Genomic DNA, 21,202 nt, shown 5'->3' with positions numbered 1-21,202 from the left:
TCTGGGGTATTATACATGGAATTGGCACTGTATTTATCTGCTGTGTGTTCTGGGTATTATACATGGAATTGGCACTGTATTTATCTGCTGTGAGTTCTGGGTATTATACATGGAATTGGCCCTGTATTTATCTGCTGTGTGTTCTGGGGTATTATACATGGAATTGGCCCTGTATTTATCCTGCTGTGAGTTCTGGGGTATTATACATGGAATTGGCCCTGTATTTATCCTGCTGTGGGTTCTGGGGTATTATACATGGAATTGGCCCTGTATTTATCCTGCTGTGTGTTCTGGGGTATTATACATGGAATTGGCCCTGTATTTATCCTGCTGTGTGTTCTGGGGTATTATACTTTGGCCCAGGGGTGACAGCCCTTTATATCTTGTCTCTCAAGGTTTTGGAGATAACTGTGCTGTTTCCTATAAGATATTCATTTCATCCCTTGAAATCTTTGAATCTGTAATTTAGATTTTTTAGCCCCAGGATAAAGAGTCAGAATGTTGTCTCCTGCCCCCCAGGTTTTTTTGTGTTGGGGAGAAGGGAAATGTGTGTTGGTGGCCCTTGTGCAAGTGATTTACAGCAGATGCAGATCGGGCGGGTTCCCTTGGCAATGAGTCTGATCAGGGGTAAAGCTGAATGTTAATGAGGTTTGGGCTGGGAGAGAGGGGCTATTGTTTGCTGCAACACTCGGCTACTGAAAGGGGGCCCAGCGTGACCCTCTGCTGCTGCCAGAGATACTGTAACTCTCAGCGCTGGGGGATAAGCAATATTACTTTATTCATCACATTTTGTCCTCCAAAGTAATAATAATATTTCCTACAAATTACAATATTATAAGAATAACATTTTTGCTTTCATCTGTTAATGCATTCTGTGTGACTACATAGAAATCAATGCAGCCTGCAGTTTGAATCTAAATCGGCCATTAATTACCCTTTAATTGAGAACTATCTTCGGAGAGGTTGTTGGGATTGTGGGAACTGTAGTTCAGGAAGATTGTATAAATGCTCTGTCCATGGTCAGTCTGGAACCTCCCAAAGTTAAGTGAATTCTATCTCCACTAGTTTTCTGATTCTCTGTACTTCCTGCTCCTGGGCTGTTCTCTTTCCCATGGTCAGACAGGAACCTCCCCCTGGGTAAGTGAATCCAATTTCCCCCAGTACTTACCCAGGTACAGAGCTCTGATTCTCTGTACTTCCTGCTCCTGGGCTGTTCTCTTTCCCATGGTCAGACAGGAACCTCCCCCTGGGTAAGTGAATCCAATCTCCCCCAGTACTTACCCAGGTACAGAGCTCTGATTCTCTGTACTTCCTGCTCCTGGGCTGTTCTCTTTCCCATGGTCAGACAGGAACCTCCCCCTGGGTAATGAATCCAATCTCCCCCAGTACTTACCCAGGTACAGAGCTCTGATTCTCTGTACTTCCTGCTCCTGGGCTGTTCTCTTTCCCATGGTCAGACAGGAACATCTCCCTGGGTAAGTGAATCCAATCTCCCCCAGTACTTACCCAGGTACAGAGCTCTGATTCTCTGTACTTCCTGCTCCTGGGCTGCTCTCTCTGTACTTCCTGCTCCTGGGCTGCTCTCTTTCCCATGGTCAGACAGGAACCTCCCCCTGGGTAAGTGAATCCAATCTCCCCCAGTACTTACCCAGGTACAGAGCTCTGATTCTCTACTTCCTGCTCCTGGGCTGTTCTCTTTCCCATGGTCAGACAGGAACATCTCCCTGGGTAAGTGAATCCAATCTCCCCCAGTACTTACCCAGGTACAGAGCTCTGATTCTCTGTACTTCCTGCTCCTGGGCTGCTCTCTTTCCCATGGTCAGACAGGAACCTCCCCCTGGGTAAGTCAATCCAATCTCCCCCAGTACTTACCCAGGTACAGAGCTCTGAATCTCTCTACTTCCTGCTCCTGGGCTGTTCTCTTTCCCATGATCAGGCAGGAACTGATTTCAGTCTTTCTCCAGTATTTACCCAGGTAGAGAGCTCTAAGTCTCTGTACTGTCTCATTTGTTGGGTTTTTAATTTAATTCCTGGGTAATTGCTAATATTATCAGTGTGTGTCTGTTTTATACTGTGTGCACCATTAGTTCTGACTACTGAAAGAGGCACAAGATACAGTTACTTTATTTCAGAACCACAGAACAGGAAGGGATACAACGGATTAAAGGGTAACTTTTTGCAATTGGTCCCATTGACCTGAAGTAAAGGGCAAGTTAACCTTCTGCACCCCTTTCCCATGTCCCGGGTTAGTAAATAGGGGACCTGCTCTGCTGTTGGATGAGAGATTTATGGGTCCCACACCCCAGGGCTGCTCCGCTCGCTGGAATACTTTGCAGTTCTTACTCACAATGGAGGGTGGGGACAGAGAAAAGGAAATACAAGACGGGGGCCCCTTTTCAGAAGAGCACAAAGCTCTTATAGACTCGGATCTCCTGACTGAATGGAGGCGCCCAATGGGAGGCAGGGAGGGGGCGGGGCTTGGCTCTATCCCAAGATCCTCAGCCAAGGAATGTGCAGAGAAAGGCAGTTGTGCAGAGTTCCCCTTCGCTCTCATCCTACAGATCCACAAGTAACAGGGATAACTGGAACCCATGAGAGGCAAAACTCACAGGAGCAGGTCAGTGGGGGGCTCTTGGGGGTGTTTGGCAGTCGCTGGGATCTTGTAGCTCTGGCTCGGATTCCTGAAAGTGGCAGGGAAAGAGTTAACAGATGCCCCTAATAACCCTTTCATGCCTGGCCCAGCTGCCACATTGTGTGTCTTAGGGTTTTACCTTCCGGGTGTAGTTAAACTACAGCTCCCAGCATCCCTCCAACAGCCACAGGCAAGTACAAGCCCTACTGGGAGGCCATAGGTTTTTAACTCTTTCACTGCTCACTTAATGCTTTGTTAGGGGTACAGCTTATTCTGTTCTGTGATACACGGGGGTGCCACATTTCCTTTGTCCGTACAGTATGAAGTAGGGGATTGTTTACGTTTCACCCTATATTTCTTTATCCAGTCTGAGTCTTACTCACTAATCCTACTGGAACCTGCCCAGTGCTGGGACTATAAAGGGAGTCATTGGGGCCCCTGTGGAGAATCTGTCTGAATGGGGAGTTCATCCAGGTACAGACCTCTGATTCACTCTGCTTCCTTCTCCTGGGCTGTTCTCTTTCCCATGGTCAGACTGCAACCTCCCCCTAGTTAAGTCTTCCCCCAGTACTTACCCAGGTACAGAGCTTTGATTCTCTGTACTTCCTGGGCTGTTCTCTTTCCCATGGTCAGACTGCAACCTCCCCCTAGTTAAGTCTTCCCCCAGTATTTACCCAGGGACAGAGCTCTGATTCACTCTGCTTCCTGCTCCTGGGCTGTTCTCTTTCCCATGGTCAGACAGGAACCTCCCCCTGGGTAAGTGAATCCAATCTCCCCCAGTACTTACCCAGGTACAGAGCTCTGATTCTCTCTACTTCCTGCTCCTGGGCTGTTCTCTTTCCCATGGTCAGACAGGAACATCCCCCTGGGTAAGTGAATCCAATCTCCCCCAGTACTTACCCAGGTACAGAGCTCTGGTTCTCTGTACTTCCTGCTCCTGGGCTGCTCTCTTTCCCATGGTCAGACAGGAACATCCCCCTGGGTAAGTGAATCCAATCTCCCCCAGTACTTACCCAGGTACAGAGCTCTGATTCTCTGTACTTCCTGCTCCTGGGCTGTTCTCTTTCCCATGGCCAGACAGGAACCTCCCCCTGGGTAAGTGAATCCAATCTCCCCCAGTACTTACCCAGGTACAGAGCTCTGATTCTCTGTACTTCCTGCCCCATGGCTGCTCTCTTTCCCATGGTCAGACAGGAACCTCCCCCTGGGTAAGTGAATATAGTCTCCCACCCCCGGTGAGTACCCAGGTACAGAGCTCTGAGTTCCTGCACTTCATTCTCGAGACAGGTACAGGCCCCAAGCAGGCAGAGGAGCTACTGTAGCTAATTTTAATGGGGAAGTTAAACTAAATTTAAAAACTGAATAACATGAGCCTCCAGCAGCTGCTGCACTCTAACTCCCAGCACCCTCTGTCCTCTCCAGTTACACAAGTCAGTGCTGCTCACAAGGTGGTGTGAGACGAAACACAGTGATAAATTCATTTGTTGGTTTTAAATTCCACCTTTTTTATTTTGCCCTTTAAACAGCTCTCTGGGCCCCTAGGTCTCTCTGGGTGTGACATGTCTGGTTGGAGAGATAATGTAGCCTCGCTATTTGTTAGGTTTCTAAGCCCGCCAACCCTAGTTACCAGGTACCATTAGTAAAAAAAGGAAATGTAGGCAAATAATATTTTTACGTTGTTACAAAGCTGTCGTGGTTTATTACAAATACTAATATTCTGCCTCCAGCAACCGACCCCACATGTGCCTCTACCCCTGCAGCACATTAACAGAATCTTCTCTCCCTGCAGCTGTGTCACTTCATCACGACTTTTATTGCAGGATTAAAAGTGATTCAGTGTTTTTCACCCACAGATTTAATAATTGCCCCAGGTACAAAAACACCCAGAATCATTGTTTTTGTCATTTTTTGTCAGCAGGAGAACAGAGAACTTGTCTGTTTAGGGAAACTGTCACTGAATTTACCCACAGCAGATAAATACAGAGCCAATTCCATGTATAATACCCAGAACACACAGCAGATAAATACAGGGTCAATTCCATGTATAATACCCCAGAACACACAGCAGATAAATACAGGGCCAATTCCATGTATAATACCCCAGAACACACAGCAGGATAAATACAGAGCCAATTCCATGTATAATACCCAGAACACACAGCAGATAAATACAGGGTCAATTCCATGTATAATACCCCAGAACACACAGCAGGATAAATACAGTGCCAATTCCATGTATAATACCCCAGAACCCACAGCAGATAAATACAGGGCCAATTCCATGTATAATACCCCAGAACTCACAGCAGATAAATACAGTGCCAATTCCATGTATAATACCCCAGAACTCACAGCAGATAAATACAGGGCCAATTCCATGTATAATACCCCAGAACTCACAGCAGGATAAATACAGGGCCAATTCCATGTATAATACCCCAGAACACACAGCAGATAAATACAGGGCCAATTCCATGTATAATACCCCAGAACACACAGCAGGATAAATACAGGGTCAATTCCATGTATAATACCCAGAACACACAGCAGGATAAATACAGTGCCAATTCCATGTATAATACCCAGAACCCACAGCAGATAAATACAGGGCCAATTCCATGTATAATACCCCAGAACTCACAGCAGATAAATACAGTGCCAATTCCATGTATAATACCCCAGAACCCACAGCAGATAAATACAGGGCCAATTCCATGTATAATACCCCAGAACTCACAGCAGATAAATACAGTGCCAATTCCATGTATAATACCCCAGAACCCACAGCAGATAAATACAGGGCCAATTCCATGTATAATACCCAGAACACACAGCAGGATAAATACAGGGCCAATTCCATGTATAATACCCAGAACACACAGCAGATAAATACAGGGCCAAATTCCATGTATAATACCCCAGAACCCACAGCAGAATAAATACAGGACCAATTCCACGTATAATACCCCAGAACCCACAGTAGGATAAATACAGAGCCAATTCCATGTATAATACCCCAGAACCCACAGCAGAATAAATACAGGACCAATTCCATGTATAATACCCCAGAACCCACAGTAGGATAAATACAGAGCCAATTCCATGTATAATACCCCAGAACCCACAGCAGAATAAATACAGGACCAATTCCATGTATAATACCCCAGAACCCACAGCAGGATAAATACAGTGCCAATTCCATGTATAATACCCCAGAACTCACAGCAGATAAATACAGGGCCAATTCCATGTATAATACCCCAGAACCCACAGCAGATAAATACAGGGCCAATTCCATGTATAATACCCCAGAACCCACAGCAGATAAATACAGGGCCAATTCCATGTATAATACCCCAGAACACACAGCAGATAAATACAGTGCCAATTCCATGTATAATACCCCAGAACTCACAGCAGGATAAATACAGGACCAATTCCATGTATAATACCCCAGAACCCACACCAGGATAAATACAGGACCAATTCCATGTATAATACCCAGAACACACAGCAGGATAAATACAGGACCAATTCCATGTATAATACCCCAGAACCCACACCAGGATAAATACAGGACCAATTCCATGTATAATACCCAGAACCCACAGCAGGATAAATACAGTACCAATTCCATGTATAATACCCCAGAACACACAGCAGGATAAATACAGGGCCAATTCCATGTATAATACCCCAGAACACACAGCAGATAAATACAGGGCCAATTCCATGTATAATACCCCAGAACACACAGCAGATAAATACAGGGCCAATTCCATGTATAATACCCCAGAACTAGGGTTGCCACCTTTCCCTGTGGCTCCAGCCGGACAGGGGGTGGTCCCGTGACGTCAGTGGGCGTTCCCGTGACGTCAGTGGGCGGTCCCGTGACGTCACGGGGCGGAGCTATGACGTCGCGATCGCCGATTGGCCGATCGCGGCGTCAATCAAGCTAATCCCGCCCGGTTTTCCTTATTTGGAAAACCGGGCAGGAAGCATTGAACCGGGCAGCCCTTCAAAATACCGGGCTGTCCGGTTTAAAACCGGACAGGTGGCAACCCTACCCAGAACACACAGCAGGATAAATACAGTGCCAATTCCATGTATAATACCCCAGAACACACAGCAGATAAATACAGGGCCAATTCCATGTATAATACCCCAGAACTCACAGTAGGATAAATACAGGACCAATTCCATGTATAATACCCCAGAACTCACAGCAGGATAAATACAGTGCCAATTCCATGTATAATACCCCAGAACCCACAGCAGGATAAATACAGGGCCAATTCCATGTATAATACCCCAGAACCCACAGCAGATAAATACAGTGCCAATTCCATGTATAATACCCAGAACACACAGCAGGATAAATACAGGGCCAATTCCATGTATAATACCCCAGAACTCACAGCAGATAAATACAGTGCCAATTCCATGTATAATACCCCAGAACCCACAGCAGATAAATACAGGGCCAATTCCATGTATAATACCCCAGAACTCACAGCAGATAAATACAGTGCCAATTCCATGTATAATACCCCAGAACCCACAGCAGATAAATACAGGGCCAATTCCATGTATAATACCCAGAACACACAGCAGGATAAATACAGGGCCAATTCCATGTATAATACCCAGAACACACAGCAGATAAATACAGGGCCAAATTCCATGTATAATACCCCAGAACCCACAGCAGAATAAATACAGGACCAATTCCATGTATAATACCCCAGAACCCACAGTAGGATAAATACAGAGCCAATTCCATGTATAATACCCCAGAACCCACAGCAGGATAAATACAGTGCCAATTCCATGTATAATACCCCAGAACTCACAGCAGATAAATACAGGGCCAATTCCATGTATAATACCCCAGAACCCACAGCAGATAAATACAGGGCCAATTCCATGTATAATACCCCAGAACCCACAGCAGATAAATACAGGGCCAATTCCATGTATAATACCCCAGAACACACAGCAGATAAATACAGTGCCAATTCCATGTATAATACCCCAGAACTCACAGCAGGATAAATACAGGACCAATTCCATGTATAATACCCCAGAACCCACACCAGGATAAATACAGGACCAATTCCATGTATAATACCCAGAACACACAGCAGGATAAATACAGGACCAATTCCATGTATAATACCCCAGAACCCACACCAGAATAAATACAGGGCCAATTCCATGTATAATACCCCAGAACACACAGCAGGATAATACAGTACCAATTCCATGTATAATACCCCAGAACACACAGCAGGATAAATACAGGGCCAATTCCATGTATAATACCCCAGAACACACAGCAGATAAATACAGGGCCAATTCCATGTATAATACCCCAGAACACACAGCAGATAAATACAGGGCCAATTCCATGTATAATACCCCAGAACACACAGCAGGATAAATACAGTGCCAATTCCATGTATAATACCCCAGAACACACAGCAGATAAATACAGGGCCAATTCCATGTATAATACCCCAGAACCCACAGCAGGATAAATACAGGGCCAATTTTGTCTTTAATGCAGTAGAACACAATGAGATAAATCAAGGAACTCAATGAAATGGGGCCACAATGCCAAGAATCAACCTCCAATGACCCTTATGAAAGTTCCCTTCTCATAGAGCCAATAATGGGGGTAGGGAAGACAAGGCCAAAGTATTCCAAAATACCTCTGTCTGCCCCTCCCCTCACATCCCAGCAGGGGTGCAATTTAGCCACACTCAGCACTCGATCATTAGGCCACTGACTGCACTTTGAATAAAGGGCAAGTAATTCGATATTTTGATTTTTATTTTTACGCAGACCTGGAGATTTTATTGTGACAGACAGGGGACAAGACCCCCGGAGTGATGAAGAATTTATGTAAAAGAGAGAGAGAAATGTGTTGCTTGGGGTACTGAGCTAAAGCCGCTCCCTAATAGAAGAGCAGCAATGGGAACTGACGGGTCTGTGTTACATATCATATCACATACTGCCGTATTATGTTCAATCGTCCCTCCCCCTAAGCCCCCCCTAAAATCCAGCCCTACTAGTACTGTGTAAGCACAGAGTGATTCTCGTTTTTATGTAATTGGGTTTTACCCTCAGTCTACCCTTCCCCCCCCCCATCCATTCCTACAAAATGTTTTGATTGATAAAATAAGTTGCTGCACATGATTGACTCCTAGAATTGTCTCTATCCTCTGCATTATAACTGGGGAGACTGTGACATGGAATCCATTGTGTCATCATACATTGATGTCACAATTACATATTAGTGACACAATACAAACACATGAGGTCATTTAATGCCATGAAACCTCAGTCTGGAACCAACTCCTTCCAATGTGGGGTCTAAATTGTGGCAAATATGTGGCATTATTTTCTTTACTTTTTTTTTTACAGTATAAAAGCCAGTTTATAGAGTTGTGAAAGGCTCAGGCTCATAAAATAAGGTCCAGCTCCTGGTCTCCTATAGCAACCAAGAGACATTCAAGCAAGCCGTGGAATCTGCTGGGCGTTCCTAGCAACTAAGTTGGTCGTGCAGTCTTTTCGGCTTTCATAGTTATCACACTGAACTTAGAGTTGTCAGCTGAGCGGTTCCCCACCCTTTCCGTTCACTTGTTAAAGGGGAACTATAGCAAAAATGAGCATTTGATATAGGCTTCCTCATACTGAAAAAAGACAGTTTGTAAATACAATCAATTAAATATTCTGTAGTGTTTCTGAAATAGTCAAGTTTATCTTCACTATTCCTGTCTCTGCATCTGTTTCTCTTCATTCTCTCTTCATGCAGCAGTTGGGTGTCAGATATTCACTGACAGTTAGATCCAATATATCTTATAGGGGGGCTCCTTTTGCCTAGAAGATGTATTAGAGCTCACTCAAATAACTGATTCCAGTACAAACAAAATAACTGCCTTTTGCACAAATCCTGCATGTAGAGAGACATGATGTCTGGTGAGTTTAATAGAGTGACCTCTAATACATCTTCTAGGCAAAAGGAGCCTCCCTCCTTTGGCCTTTCATATTGAGAAGAAGACAATGAAGGAAACAGCTTGGATTGCTACCGTCTACAGAAAAGCTATCGTTGTCCCGACTTTGAGGATTATTTAATGGTTATGACTTTCTGTTTCGTTTTGCTACATGTTAACTCTTGATGGGGGCAATATATAATCTATATACCCCCCCCCACAGTGTGATTTGATCAAATAGTAATAAAGAGATCTGTTTACAACTGCAACTACTTGAGATAAGGAGCAACTGGACTATTTGTGGGCTGGTCATTTGTTTTTGTAATTTCTCCTACACACTCAGTGACTCGGCAGAACCAGGAAGTGGTTTCACTTTCACACTTAGTGATTCAATTAGAATATTAATTGCACTGTTTGTAAAATAACTGACGTTTTATACGAAAAGATTGAACAGGGATAAATACAACAATAGAACAGACATAACTAAATACAGTAATACTTTGGATTCAAGAGGTGTGTGCCCTGTAGAGCTTACAGTCTAAGTGGGTGGGTAACTGTGATTTACTGTGGTTGAGGAAAAGTCTTGTAAGCGCCAGGAGTACGAGGGACCAAGGGAAAATCTGCAAGACACAAAGGTTAAAGGGGAAGTAAAGTGTAAAATAGAATAAGGCTAGAAATGCTGTATTTTGTATACTAAACATAAACATGAACTTACTGCACCACAAGTCTAATCAAACAAATGATTTATGCTTTCAAAGTTGGCCACAGGGGGTCACCACCTTGTAACTTTGTTATACATCTTTGCAAGACCAAGACTGTGCACATGCTCAGTGTAGTCTGGGCTGCTTAGGTATCGTCATAAATGATCAAAACAGCACAAGTCAAATAATATCTGCCAGAAGTCGATACAGCAAGACCGATTAATAATCAGAATATACAGACTGCACTGGGTCCTGTGTTGTCATGTTATCTAATGTGGATTTTATAGTTTTTGTATTGTTTAATACAAACTTTCTCCAACTCTGCAGAACCTCCAAATAGAATCCCAGTTTATCTGTTTAAATCTGGCTCCATGATCTTTGTCCCTGCAGCTGGAGTTGGAAACAGTAAAGGGGATGTAAAGGCAAAAATAAAATCCAATACAAATCTCTACACAGTCGCCGACTGCTCTACAGGGAAACAAACAAAGCAGCTTGAGTTCTGCATGGCTGGGAAGTAAGGTGGGGGCTCCCCCTGCTGTTCATAAGTATGATTGTTTCCCTGCAGAGCAGTTAGGGACTGTCTGACAATTCCTATCCACAGCAGTAAATGAAGGGAGAATTTCACTGCATACAGTCAGGTTTCTTTTAAAAACACTACACATTTTTTAATTAAAGTATATTGGAGATAGGATTCTTTTTCATTAAAGAGAGTAAAAATGGGATTTTTTTTTTTTTTAATGGTCGGAAATGGCAGTGGATCTGGTGGGACCAGGAGGTGCAATATACAAATGATTTGCTAAAACCTTCGTAAGAAAATAATTTTGTCAATTATCCCAGTGTGAGAAAAGCAAATGCCTGAATCCATATTGGTGGCAGCTTCATCCCATTGGAAGTAAAGTATAAGACTTTTTCTATGTGGTGTGTTAGAGTATTGGGGTGTACTGGACAGCACTGAGCATTATCACCCATCCAAACCCTTACGGCTCAGCAAATAAATTGCTAAATTTAGAAGGTGACTTCCAGCCTGTTTTGGATGCGTTTGGGGATGCAATGAGCAAGGGTTAGCCAATTGGTGAGTCAGGAGGGGTGTTAAAGAAGGGTGCTAGGCCAGGGTGCAGGTTTCTGCTTAGCTTGGCTCTGGTGAATGACTCCTTACAGGTCACCTTTATGTTAGCTTTAAGTATGTTATAGAATGTTCATTTCTTAGCAATGCTTCAATTGGTCTTTATTTAAGAAGTGTTTGCCTTCCTCTTCTGCCTCCAACTTGCAATTGAAATGCTGTCTGCTTGTTGGGGGCACTGACCCCTCTGTCAGGCTCCAGTCTTATCGCGACTGTTACTTTGTATTTATGATCTTTCTGTTCAGGCCTTTACTGTTCATCTTCCAATCCAATGTCTGCTTGCTAGGGTAAACTGAAGCTAGCGACCAGATTGCTGCTGATCAAAAAATCTTAATGATTCAAAAACCATAGAAAATGAAGACCAACTGCAGACTATCTCAGGATAACACTGTCTGCATTGAACTAAAGTGGGACGTCTTCTGCCCCTTTAAGGAGCTTGTGAAGTTTGGTGGGTCCCCAGGGCTGTGATATTTAACCCGGAGTAAATTCCAGAAGCACCAGGATAACATCTGGAATCCACTCCAGAGTCAGTGACGGGACAGTGAGGGGAGGTGAAAGAGGAAAATCATATTAAGGGGGCTCCTGTAAGGTTGAGTTGGCAGTTAGCCCAGTGGCGGTTCTGTTTGGGATGAGTTTGGGAAGTTTGAACGGTGGGTCTTTTCTCAGCCTGACTTGCTATGAGCATTTGGCTGGAGTCCCTCTCTCACATCTGGGCTTGGCTTCCTCATGTTCCCTTCTCTCTCCCTCATGCTGAGACTCCACTGGGGCCCGAGTGCTGATTCCTGATTTCCTCTCCTCTAACCTGTCTCCTAGTGCGGATGTTTGGTCGGGGAAGGCAGATTTGTTCGGGGATCTGAAGGAGCAACTTTGTCCGGCTGAAGAGAAAAGAGGACCTCTCGGGAGCTCAAGATGTTGACCATAAAACTACCGCAGCTCTTCAGCATCCATCAGATGCCTCGGGTAAGTCCCCCTGCTCTTTAGGAACATCATGTTCTCTGGTCTGGTGGGTACGACTCCCTCTCTGTGCCTCCGGTAAGTCCCCCTGCCCTTTAGAACATCATGTTCTCTGGTCTGGTGGGTACGACTCCCTCTCTGTGCCTCGGGTAAGTCCCTGCCCATTAGGAACATCATGTTCTCTGGTCTGGTGGGTACAACTCCCTCTGTGCCTCAGGTAAGTCCCCCTGCCCTTTAGAACATCATGTTCTCTGGTCTGGTGGGTACAACTCCCTCTCTGTGCCTCGGGTAAGTCCCTGCCCTTTAGGAACATCATGTTCTCTGGTCTGGTGGGTACAACTCCCTCTGTGCCTCAGGTAAGTCCCCTTGCCCTTTAGAACATCATGTTCTCTGGTCTGGTGGGTACGACTCAGTCTCTGTGCCTCGAGTAAGAGGTCTCAACAGAAGGGCCAATAATAACAAACACACAAACCAGTGGGGAAATTAGGAGAAAGCAGTGCTAAATACACCCAGTGATGGTACGTGGGAGCGAGGGTAATTAGAAGGTGCAGTGTAATTACATATTATATGAAACTAAGTGTGGGAAAGCCACGTGCCCAACAGATGGTGTTCTTGGTCATAATCCATAATCATTTGGCTGTCATCATTCATCTGCTTGTCCATATGTACTCAATAAAAAGCCCTTCTTAGCTGGAATGGAGTATTCAGCCTTCCTGACCATGGGAAAGAGAACAGCCCAGGAGCAGGAAGTACAGAGAATCAGAGCTCTGTACCTGGGTAAGTACTGGGGGAGATTGGATTCACTTACCCAGGGGGAGGTTCCTGTCTGACCATGGGAAAGAGAGCAGCCCAGGAGCAGGAAGTACAGAGAATCAGAGCTCTGTATCTTAGTAAGTAAAAGGGGCGGGGTTCCTGCATTGATTTTAGGGTCACTGTAAAAGAGCATAGACTGAAGTGCAAGAGACTGAGACTACTGAAGTCCCAGCCCTGCGACTGCAGAACAGACTTGGGATAAAGTTGGGTGTCAGGCTGGAATGTTGATCTGGGGAAATATGTGACTGAGCTTTAGGGGCCCCGAAGGAATTGCTGTCCCGTTTCTTTGCAGCGGAAACCTATAATAATTAGTGTATATAATGAGGCTACTTGTGTGTATAGCTGTGTATATCTAAACAAGCCTACCATCGCATACTACAACTCCCAGAATCCTACACTAACCTTTTAGAAGTGCAAATAAAGTTATAGAGATTCTAAGGTCCTGATCTGCTAAATAAAAAGAAAAGCTGTGCTGGGATAACCTAGTATACAGATTTCCGACTTTATTTTAAGGGTTAAATGAACCGTCTTGACTGTGACGGGCTGCTCTCTTTCCCATGGTCAGTCTTATTTCAGGACGGGTTCTTTGTACTTATCCAGTCACAGAGATGTAACTGTGCTTTGGGCTTTGGGCTGCTCTCTTTCCCAGGTTCATGCCGGGGCGGGGCTTGGAGAAACTATTTTGCATTTCAGTGTAAAGCAGAGAGATGGACACTAGAGGGAGCTCTCTCTCATGTACCCAAGTCTGTGTTTGTGTTCCCCCTTACAAGGTATTCTGGGAAGATGGGATCATATCTGGGTACCGGCACCCCAAGAGCTCCGCCCTGGACTGCCTGCTCAGTTCCTTCCAAATGACCAATGAAACTGTGAATATCTGGACCCACTTCTTGCCCACCTGGTGAGTGGAGAAGACCCGGGGGTGGTAACATTGGCCCCGAGTGGAGTCACGAGGTGGCAGGTACCACGTTGCCCATCACTTCTGGTGGGCGGGGCAAGTTGGTCGCACGAGGGATCACTAGGGGGTCACCAGTGCTTATTTGTGTCTCCCTCAGGTATTTCCTTTGGAGGTTCCTGCTTCTCTCCTACACCCTGGACTTTTGGGGTCACTCCTATAACTGGCCCCTTCTGGTTTACATGATGCTCATCTGCCTGTACCCCTTCACCTCCAGCTTTGCCCACACGTTCAGCAGCATGTCCGCCCACGCCCGCCACATCTGCTACTTCCTGGACTACGGAGCCCTGAGCCTTTATAGCCTGGGTGGGTTCCTGGAATCTGGGGGGTCTTTGCTTTCACTGATTCAGTTATAGTCACTTTTATGGGTGATTTGCCCCCACAGGCTCCGCCTTCACGTACAGTGCCTACACCATGCCTGACCGCTGGATCAACAGCGCCCTCCACCGATACTTTGTGCCCGTCGCAGCCTTCAACACCTTCATCTGCACAGGACTGTCTTGCTACTCCCGGTAAGTAGCCGAGTATGCTGGGAGATGTAGTCACCTGGTTCTGTATACCTGCTCTATATATACAACGTCTCGTGTGCAGGTTCCTGGAAGTGGATCGGCCGCGGATCAGTAAAGTCCTGCGCACGGTGGCGTTTGTGCACCCCTTTATGTTCGACAATATCCCGCTGTTTTTCCGGGTGAGTCATTATGGGGTATCCTGGGCTGTATTCCTGGCACACTGGGACTGAAGTAGTAGTGGATACATTGTTTGGCCTTCTGCAAGCAGAGGTGCAGGGTCATGTAATTCCCAGGACACTATGAGAATGGGCCCTTCCCAATATACCATTAGCAAAACCCCTACAGAGAAGCTGCCATATTGTTTGGCCCTTCAGGGTAAGTCTGTATACAATACAACTGTATCCATGGCCAGGGCTGGACTGGGAGTCAAAATAGGACCTGGCACAGAGACTCAAATAGTCCTACACCAGCCCAATAAATAGTCTATGGGAATCTACAGCAGCCCCTCTGGCATTTGCCAGAACCTACAGATTGCCAGTCCGGGCCTGTCCATGGCACTCTGGGACTCAACTAGTATTCGAAAGAGAAGCTGCCATATTGTTTGTAACTTACTAGTACTACTATTCTTTAACTTGGCCAGTAGAGGGAGCTCCTTCTCCGTGAAGCTTTATCCGATTATAATATGATGCTTTAAAGGATAAGTAAATCTTTAAAATCACTGAATGTAAAATTGACGAGGGGGGCTATTCGAAGCACTTTTGTCATTTGCATTCATTATTTATTTTGTTTTTATTCCAGGATATTAAAGGATAAGTAAACCTTTAAAATAATTGAATGTAAAATTGATGAGGGGGACTATTCGAAGCACTTTTGTCATTTGCATTCATTATTTTGTTTTAATTCCGAGATATTAAGGGATACATGTACTGTTAATATGAATGAATTTAGTTACAACAGCGCCACCTGCTGGTCAGTTTCCCACCAGTCTGACCAGCAAGTAGTCAAGGAAGTTGTCAGGAGAAAGAAAGAGGCTGCTGTTCTTCTGCTTAGGAAAGATGTGAGAAAGGTTTCTAATTTTATTCCTAAGCAGAAGAACATCAGCCTCTTTCTTTCTCCTGACAACTTCCTTGACTACTTGCGGGTCAGACTGGTGGGAAACTGACCAGCGGGTGGCGCTGTTGTAACACAATTCATTCATATTAACAGCACATGTATCCCTTTATATCTTGGGATTAAAAATAAATGATGAATGTAAATGACACCCTCATCAATTTTTCATTCACTTATTTTAAAGGTTTGCTTATCCTTTAAAAAAAACAGGGTGTTTAACATCGATTGACCTGTAGGTGGAGCACTGCTTCACTTGACTCTCTCAGGCGATGAACCTTGACTCTCGCCCCAATCTTCACAATGATTCCAGTGATTCTTAAATCAATAGAGTCTCCCCAGGCAGAGAACTCTGATTCTCTGTACTTCCTGCTTCTGGGCTGCTCTCTTTCCCATGGTCAGACAGCAGAGTAGGTGGACCCAGTCATTCCCCAGTACTGTACTTCTTGCCCTGGGCTGCTCTATTTTCTTTAGTCAGACAGGAACCTCCCTCTGGGTAAATTAATCCAATCTCCCCGAGTAGTTACTTAGGTATAGAGCTCCGATCTTTTGGGCTGCTCTCTTTCCTATGGTCAAACAGGGGACTTTTATTGAGTATTCATCCCCCAGTACTGTACTTCTAGCCCTGGGCTGCTCTGTTTTCTTTAGTCAGACAGGAACCTCCCTCTGGGTAAATTAATCCAATCTCCCTGAATAGTTACTTAGGTATAGAGCGCAGATCTTCTGGGCTGCTCTCCTTCCCATGGACAAGAAACTTTCCACAGAGTAGGTACATACAGTCATCCCCCAGGTACAGAGCTCTGATTGTGTACTTCTAGTCCGGGGCTGCTCTCTTTCCCATGGACAGGTTGATTATGTGACCTGCTTGCGTGCTCTATACGTGTCCAACATACATGTTCCTGCCTTGCAGCTGATATTTTGCTTTGGAGAAGACTGTAACTGGAACGAGGCGATCCCCCTGCACTTCTACCACCTGACCTTGGCTTTTCTCACTGGTTTCCTGTTCGCCTCCCATTTGCCAGAACGCCTGGCGCCCGGCCGCTTCGACTACTTTGGTAAGGATTTTCATTGGCTCGTAGCCCTCACGGGGCCCAGAACTCAGTCCTTACTGACCGTTTAAAGGGTAAGTCCACTTAATATGAAACAGATGTAAAAGTTGGCCATTAGGAACTTGGAACAATATCAAAGCACCCCAGTACATATATATTTCCTGACCTGGGCTGCTCTCTTTCCCATGGCCAGGCAGGAACCTCCCCCTAGCTAAGTGAATCCAATCCTTGCCCAATACTTACCCAGGTGCAGATTTCTGATTCTTTGTACTTCTGGGCTTGGTTTTTAAACCACTTCCCATACCCAAGTCACATCCTGCTCCTGGGCTGCTCTCTTTCCCATGGTCAGACAAGCTCCTCCCCCTAGGTAAGTAAAATCAATCTTCACCCAGTACTCACCCAGGTACAGATTTCTGATTCTTTGTACTTCTGGGCTTGGTTTTTAAACCACTTCCCATACCCAAGTCACATCCTGCTCCTGGGCTGCTCTCTTTCCCATGGTCAGATAAGCTCCTCCCCCTAGATAAGTAAAATCAATCTTCACCCAGTACTTACCCAGGTACAGATTTCTGATTCTTTGTACTTCTGGGCTTGGTTTTTAAACCACTTCCCATACCCAAGTCACATCCTGCTCCTGGGCTGCTCTCTTTCCCATGGTCAGACAAGCTCCTCCCCCTAGGTAAGTAAAATCAATCTTCACCCAGTACTTACCCAGGAACAGATTTCTGATTCTTTGTACTTCTGGGCTTGGTTTTTAAACCACTTCCCATACCCAAGTCTCATCCTGCTCCTGGGCTGCTCTCTTTCCCATGGTCAGATAAGCTCCTCCCCCTAGGTAAGTAAAATCAATCTTCACCCAGTACTTACCCAGGTACAGATTTCTGATTCTTTGTACTTCTGGGCTTGGCTTTTAAACCACTTCCTGTACTCAAGGCACATCCTGCTCCTGGGCTGCTCTCTTTCCCATGGTCAGACAGGAACCTCCCCCTGAGTAAGTGAATCCAATCTCCCCCAGTACTTACCCAGGTACAGAGCTCTGATTCTCTGTACTTCCTGCTCCTGGGCTGTTCTCTTTCCCATGGTCAGACAGGATCCTCCCCCTGGGTAATGAATCCAAATGTCCTCCTAGTACTTCTGCATGCCTTTCTTTTTCCTACGGTCTGTGCTTAAGCAGGTCTTACCCCAAGGAGCAGGAAGTACAGAGGAGCAGTACTGTAGGTTCCTGTCTGACCATGGGAAAGAGAGCAGCCCAGGATCAGAAAGAACAGATAATCAGAGCTCTGTAAATGGGTAGTAGGTACTGGGGGAAACTGGATCCACTTACCTAGGGGTAGTTTCCTGTGTGACCATGGGAAAGAGAGCAGCCCAAAAGCCTCTTGCAATAAAGTATCTGATGCCTTTTCATTGTATGTTGTCTTATCCTTTAATGGGAGGGTTGTATGTAGGTCAGTAAGGAGGTAAGTGACTATATGAGACAACGCACTGACTAGCCACACTCTATCGCCTCCAGGCCACAGCCACCAACTGTTCCACGTCTGCGCTGTGCTGGGCACTCACTTCCAGCTGGAGGCGGTGCTGTGTGACCGAGCCTCTCGGGAGGCGTGGCTAGCCGTACACTCAGAAGAAGACTCTCTGGCCTGTACCCTGGGGGTCGTGGCCACCGCCCTGGCGGGGAACCTCATCCTCATCTGTTTCTTCACTGCCACCCTGATGTGGTCTCCACGGGCCAACTCCATTCTCCACAATCACAACCCCGGCAATGGCAAACTGAAGGAATGCTGAGGCACCCGCTGCCCCCCGAGATGTTGCCATTTGGGCTCTACTGGCCCACGGCTAGTGTCAGTCTGTACGGCCCTAGCCATAAAGTGCAGCCTCCTGTAGAGAAAGGATGTCCCGCTGTCCGGCCAATGTATTGGGAAACAGGCCGAGCCTGAGCTTGGAAAACGATAGCACTTGTGTATAGTAGTACTGAGTATGTTTCACTAAGCACCTTCATGGAATTGTGGGTAATTATAGGACCATAAACACGGCAAACGTTCCGCCTTTAAAGGATAATTCCAATTGGGTGGCATAATCTGTGTTAAGAACTACAGGAACTGCCCCCTGGGTAAGTGAATCGAATCCACCCCTGTATTTGCCCGGGTGTAGAGCTCTGATTCTCTCTACTTCCTGCTTCTGGGCTGCTCTCTTTCCCACAGGCAGGGGCGGGGCTTTTACTAAAAGGGGTTAGAAGCACATAGTCGTGGCAAGCTCTTTCTGTTGGTGGAAGTTCTATCTTCTTGGCCAATAGCATTCAATGCAATGGGGAAACCACCTCATTTAGGAGAAAAACTCTGCCCCACTTCCTGTCCATGGGAAAGAGAGCAGCCCCCAAACAAGAAGGACATAGATGTATGTGTCTAGGTATGTCCCAGGGTGGAGATGAAGTGCTCAGAAGACATAAGGAGTCTCCTAGTGATTGATGGGCCCTAGTGAGTTGTCGATGAGTGGAACGGAGCCCCAGAGGAGGTGGGCTGTATTTAGGATTGAACTGGGCATAAAGATTTGGGGGATTCATTGGATTGCAGAGCTTTTCTGCTGCAGCTGCTCCCAGGATTGACAGGGCCCGTGCCCCAAACACCCGAGGAATTAAGGTGGTACTGCCCCGTCATCTGATTTACTAGAATGTTCCAAGGAAGTGTAAGTAATGGACCCGATGTTTGTGGTTCTAGTGGGCCGGCCCAAACGTGGGCTGGTGTAGGTGTTGGACTCTTCCCTACCATAATGAAGGCATCTCAGACCCCCGCTGTCTAGCTGGGGGTGTAATTGAGGTAGAGGGAATAATTAAAGGGGAAATTGGCATGTGACTATTGGGGTCAGATTATATAGAAGGATCTGTGTGGTGTTGGTTCTGCTGCTGTTATACGCTGTTACTCTGGGTATATATATAAATAAATCTAATTATATAAATGTAGTGACCTGCAAGGGGGCAGCCATGGGCAGTTTAGGCAAAGTTAAAGGAACAGTGTCGTCTCACGTCTCAATACAATGTGGCATCCCAATTTGGGGACGCTGTGCTTTTAAAAGCCGCTGCATTGGTGTGTGTTGTGCTTCCCTCTAGTGTTCAACAGTCGGTACTACAGGTTTGTGTATTCTGGGCATTTCTCTACATTGCCACTCGACCATACTCAGTACTACTATATACCGAGCACGTTGTCATGTATTCATGGGGCGATGCAAACGGGACCACGTTGAGCCCAGAATGAACTTGCCCCCCCCCGCCGCTGCTGAATGTATCGTTACTGTTACTAATATTAGTATTTTTGGGTGGAATTCCCTATATAACAGGACTAACTGCACTTTTTCTAGTGATTTCTAGATCATATTCCCCCTAACCCAATACATTCCTGAGCCGGGGCCCATGCACCGTCTGTTACGACTACTGAGGAGCACACGACACCCCATTCCTGTCTCTGTTTTTGTTTTGATGGAGCACATGAAGGGGGTGTGGCCTCATGCCAAGGTCAGCTCCATCTCTCCTATGAGCTCTGTAACCCCTGACTTGCTGCTAATGCCTGTACCATATTGTCTCTGGACTCCCAGTACAACTCCCGTGACCCTTTATACACGCAGGTTTAACTGCGCCAGCACCGGGGTATCTGCCACTTACTACAGGGGCAGCTTGTTTTCATTCATACAGATGTTACTGCGCTACAACCGCCCTTGATTATATGTCAGGGGATGCTGGGAGTTGTAGTCCAGCAACATGTGGTGACTCAGGGGCCCTATAGGTACAGCTGGTCTCCCAGAATCCCCTATATGAAGCTATATAACCTCTAACTAACCTCATGATATCAGACATTATATACTACCTTTCCCTGTTAACCCTTGCAGAGGGAAGAGGCAAGTCCCTTTAATTTAACCCTTATCCTAATAACCATCATGTGTTTTGTAACAAGGTTTGTATTGGAATCATTAGACATAACTGTAGATAAGAAGCCACTGACTGAAATAAACTTGTTAGCACTACAGGACTGTTGCACTTCTTAGTGTGGAACCAACTTGTAAGTGGATGTGGCTAGAAATAAGCTGTAGCCAATCAGAGCAGGGGAACTCTCCCACTACCAGACCAACGTGTACCCTATAAGAACACTGTACAGCAGGGGTCCCCAACCTATTTTACTTGTGAGCCACATTTGAGTGTGACAAAGAGTTGTAGAGCAACACAAGCATTAAAGTCCATGGGGATCTCAAATAAGGGCTGTGATTGGCTGTTTGGTGGCCCCTATATGGATTGGTAGCCTACAGGAGACTATTTGGCAGAACACCTGATATTTATGCAACTAAAACTTTCCTCCAAGCCTGGAATTCAAAAAGAAGCACCTGCT

At 45.8% G+C, this 21,202-nt stretch overlaps 1 protein-coding gene across 1 annotated transcript; it reads left to right on the top strand.

The window, feature by feature from the left end:
- The first annotated feature begins 2,556 nt into the window (after positions 1–2,556).
- Positions 2,557–20,843, top strand: paqr6.L (progestin and adipoQ receptor family member VI L homeolog). The gene is made up of 8 exons (NM_001095922.1): positions 2,557–2,617; positions 12,265–12,411; positions 13,989–14,116; positions 14,271–14,476; positions 14,556–14,682; positions 14,762–14,858; positions 16,697–16,841; positions 18,346–20,843. Exons 2-8 carry the CDS (start codon positions 12,361–12,363, stop codon positions 18,615–18,617), a joined length of 1,026 nt encoding a protein of 341 aa, NP_001089391.1. The 5' UTR covers positions 2,557–2,617; positions 12,265–12,360; the 3' UTR covers positions 18,618–20,843.
- Positions 20,844–21,202: the final 359 nt, after the last annotated feature.

This window comes from Xenopus laevis, chromosome 8L (assembly GCF_017654675.1).
Source record: "Xenopus laevis strain J_2021 chromosome 8L, Xenopus_laevis_v10.1, whole genome shotgun sequence".
Classification (NCBI taxonomy): domain Eukaryota; kingdom Metazoa; phylum Chordata; class Amphibia; order Anura; family Pipidae; genus Xenopus; species Xenopus laevis.
Note: the sequence above shows the minus strand (reverse complement) of the source record. Positions and strands in the feature narration are given on the sequence as shown.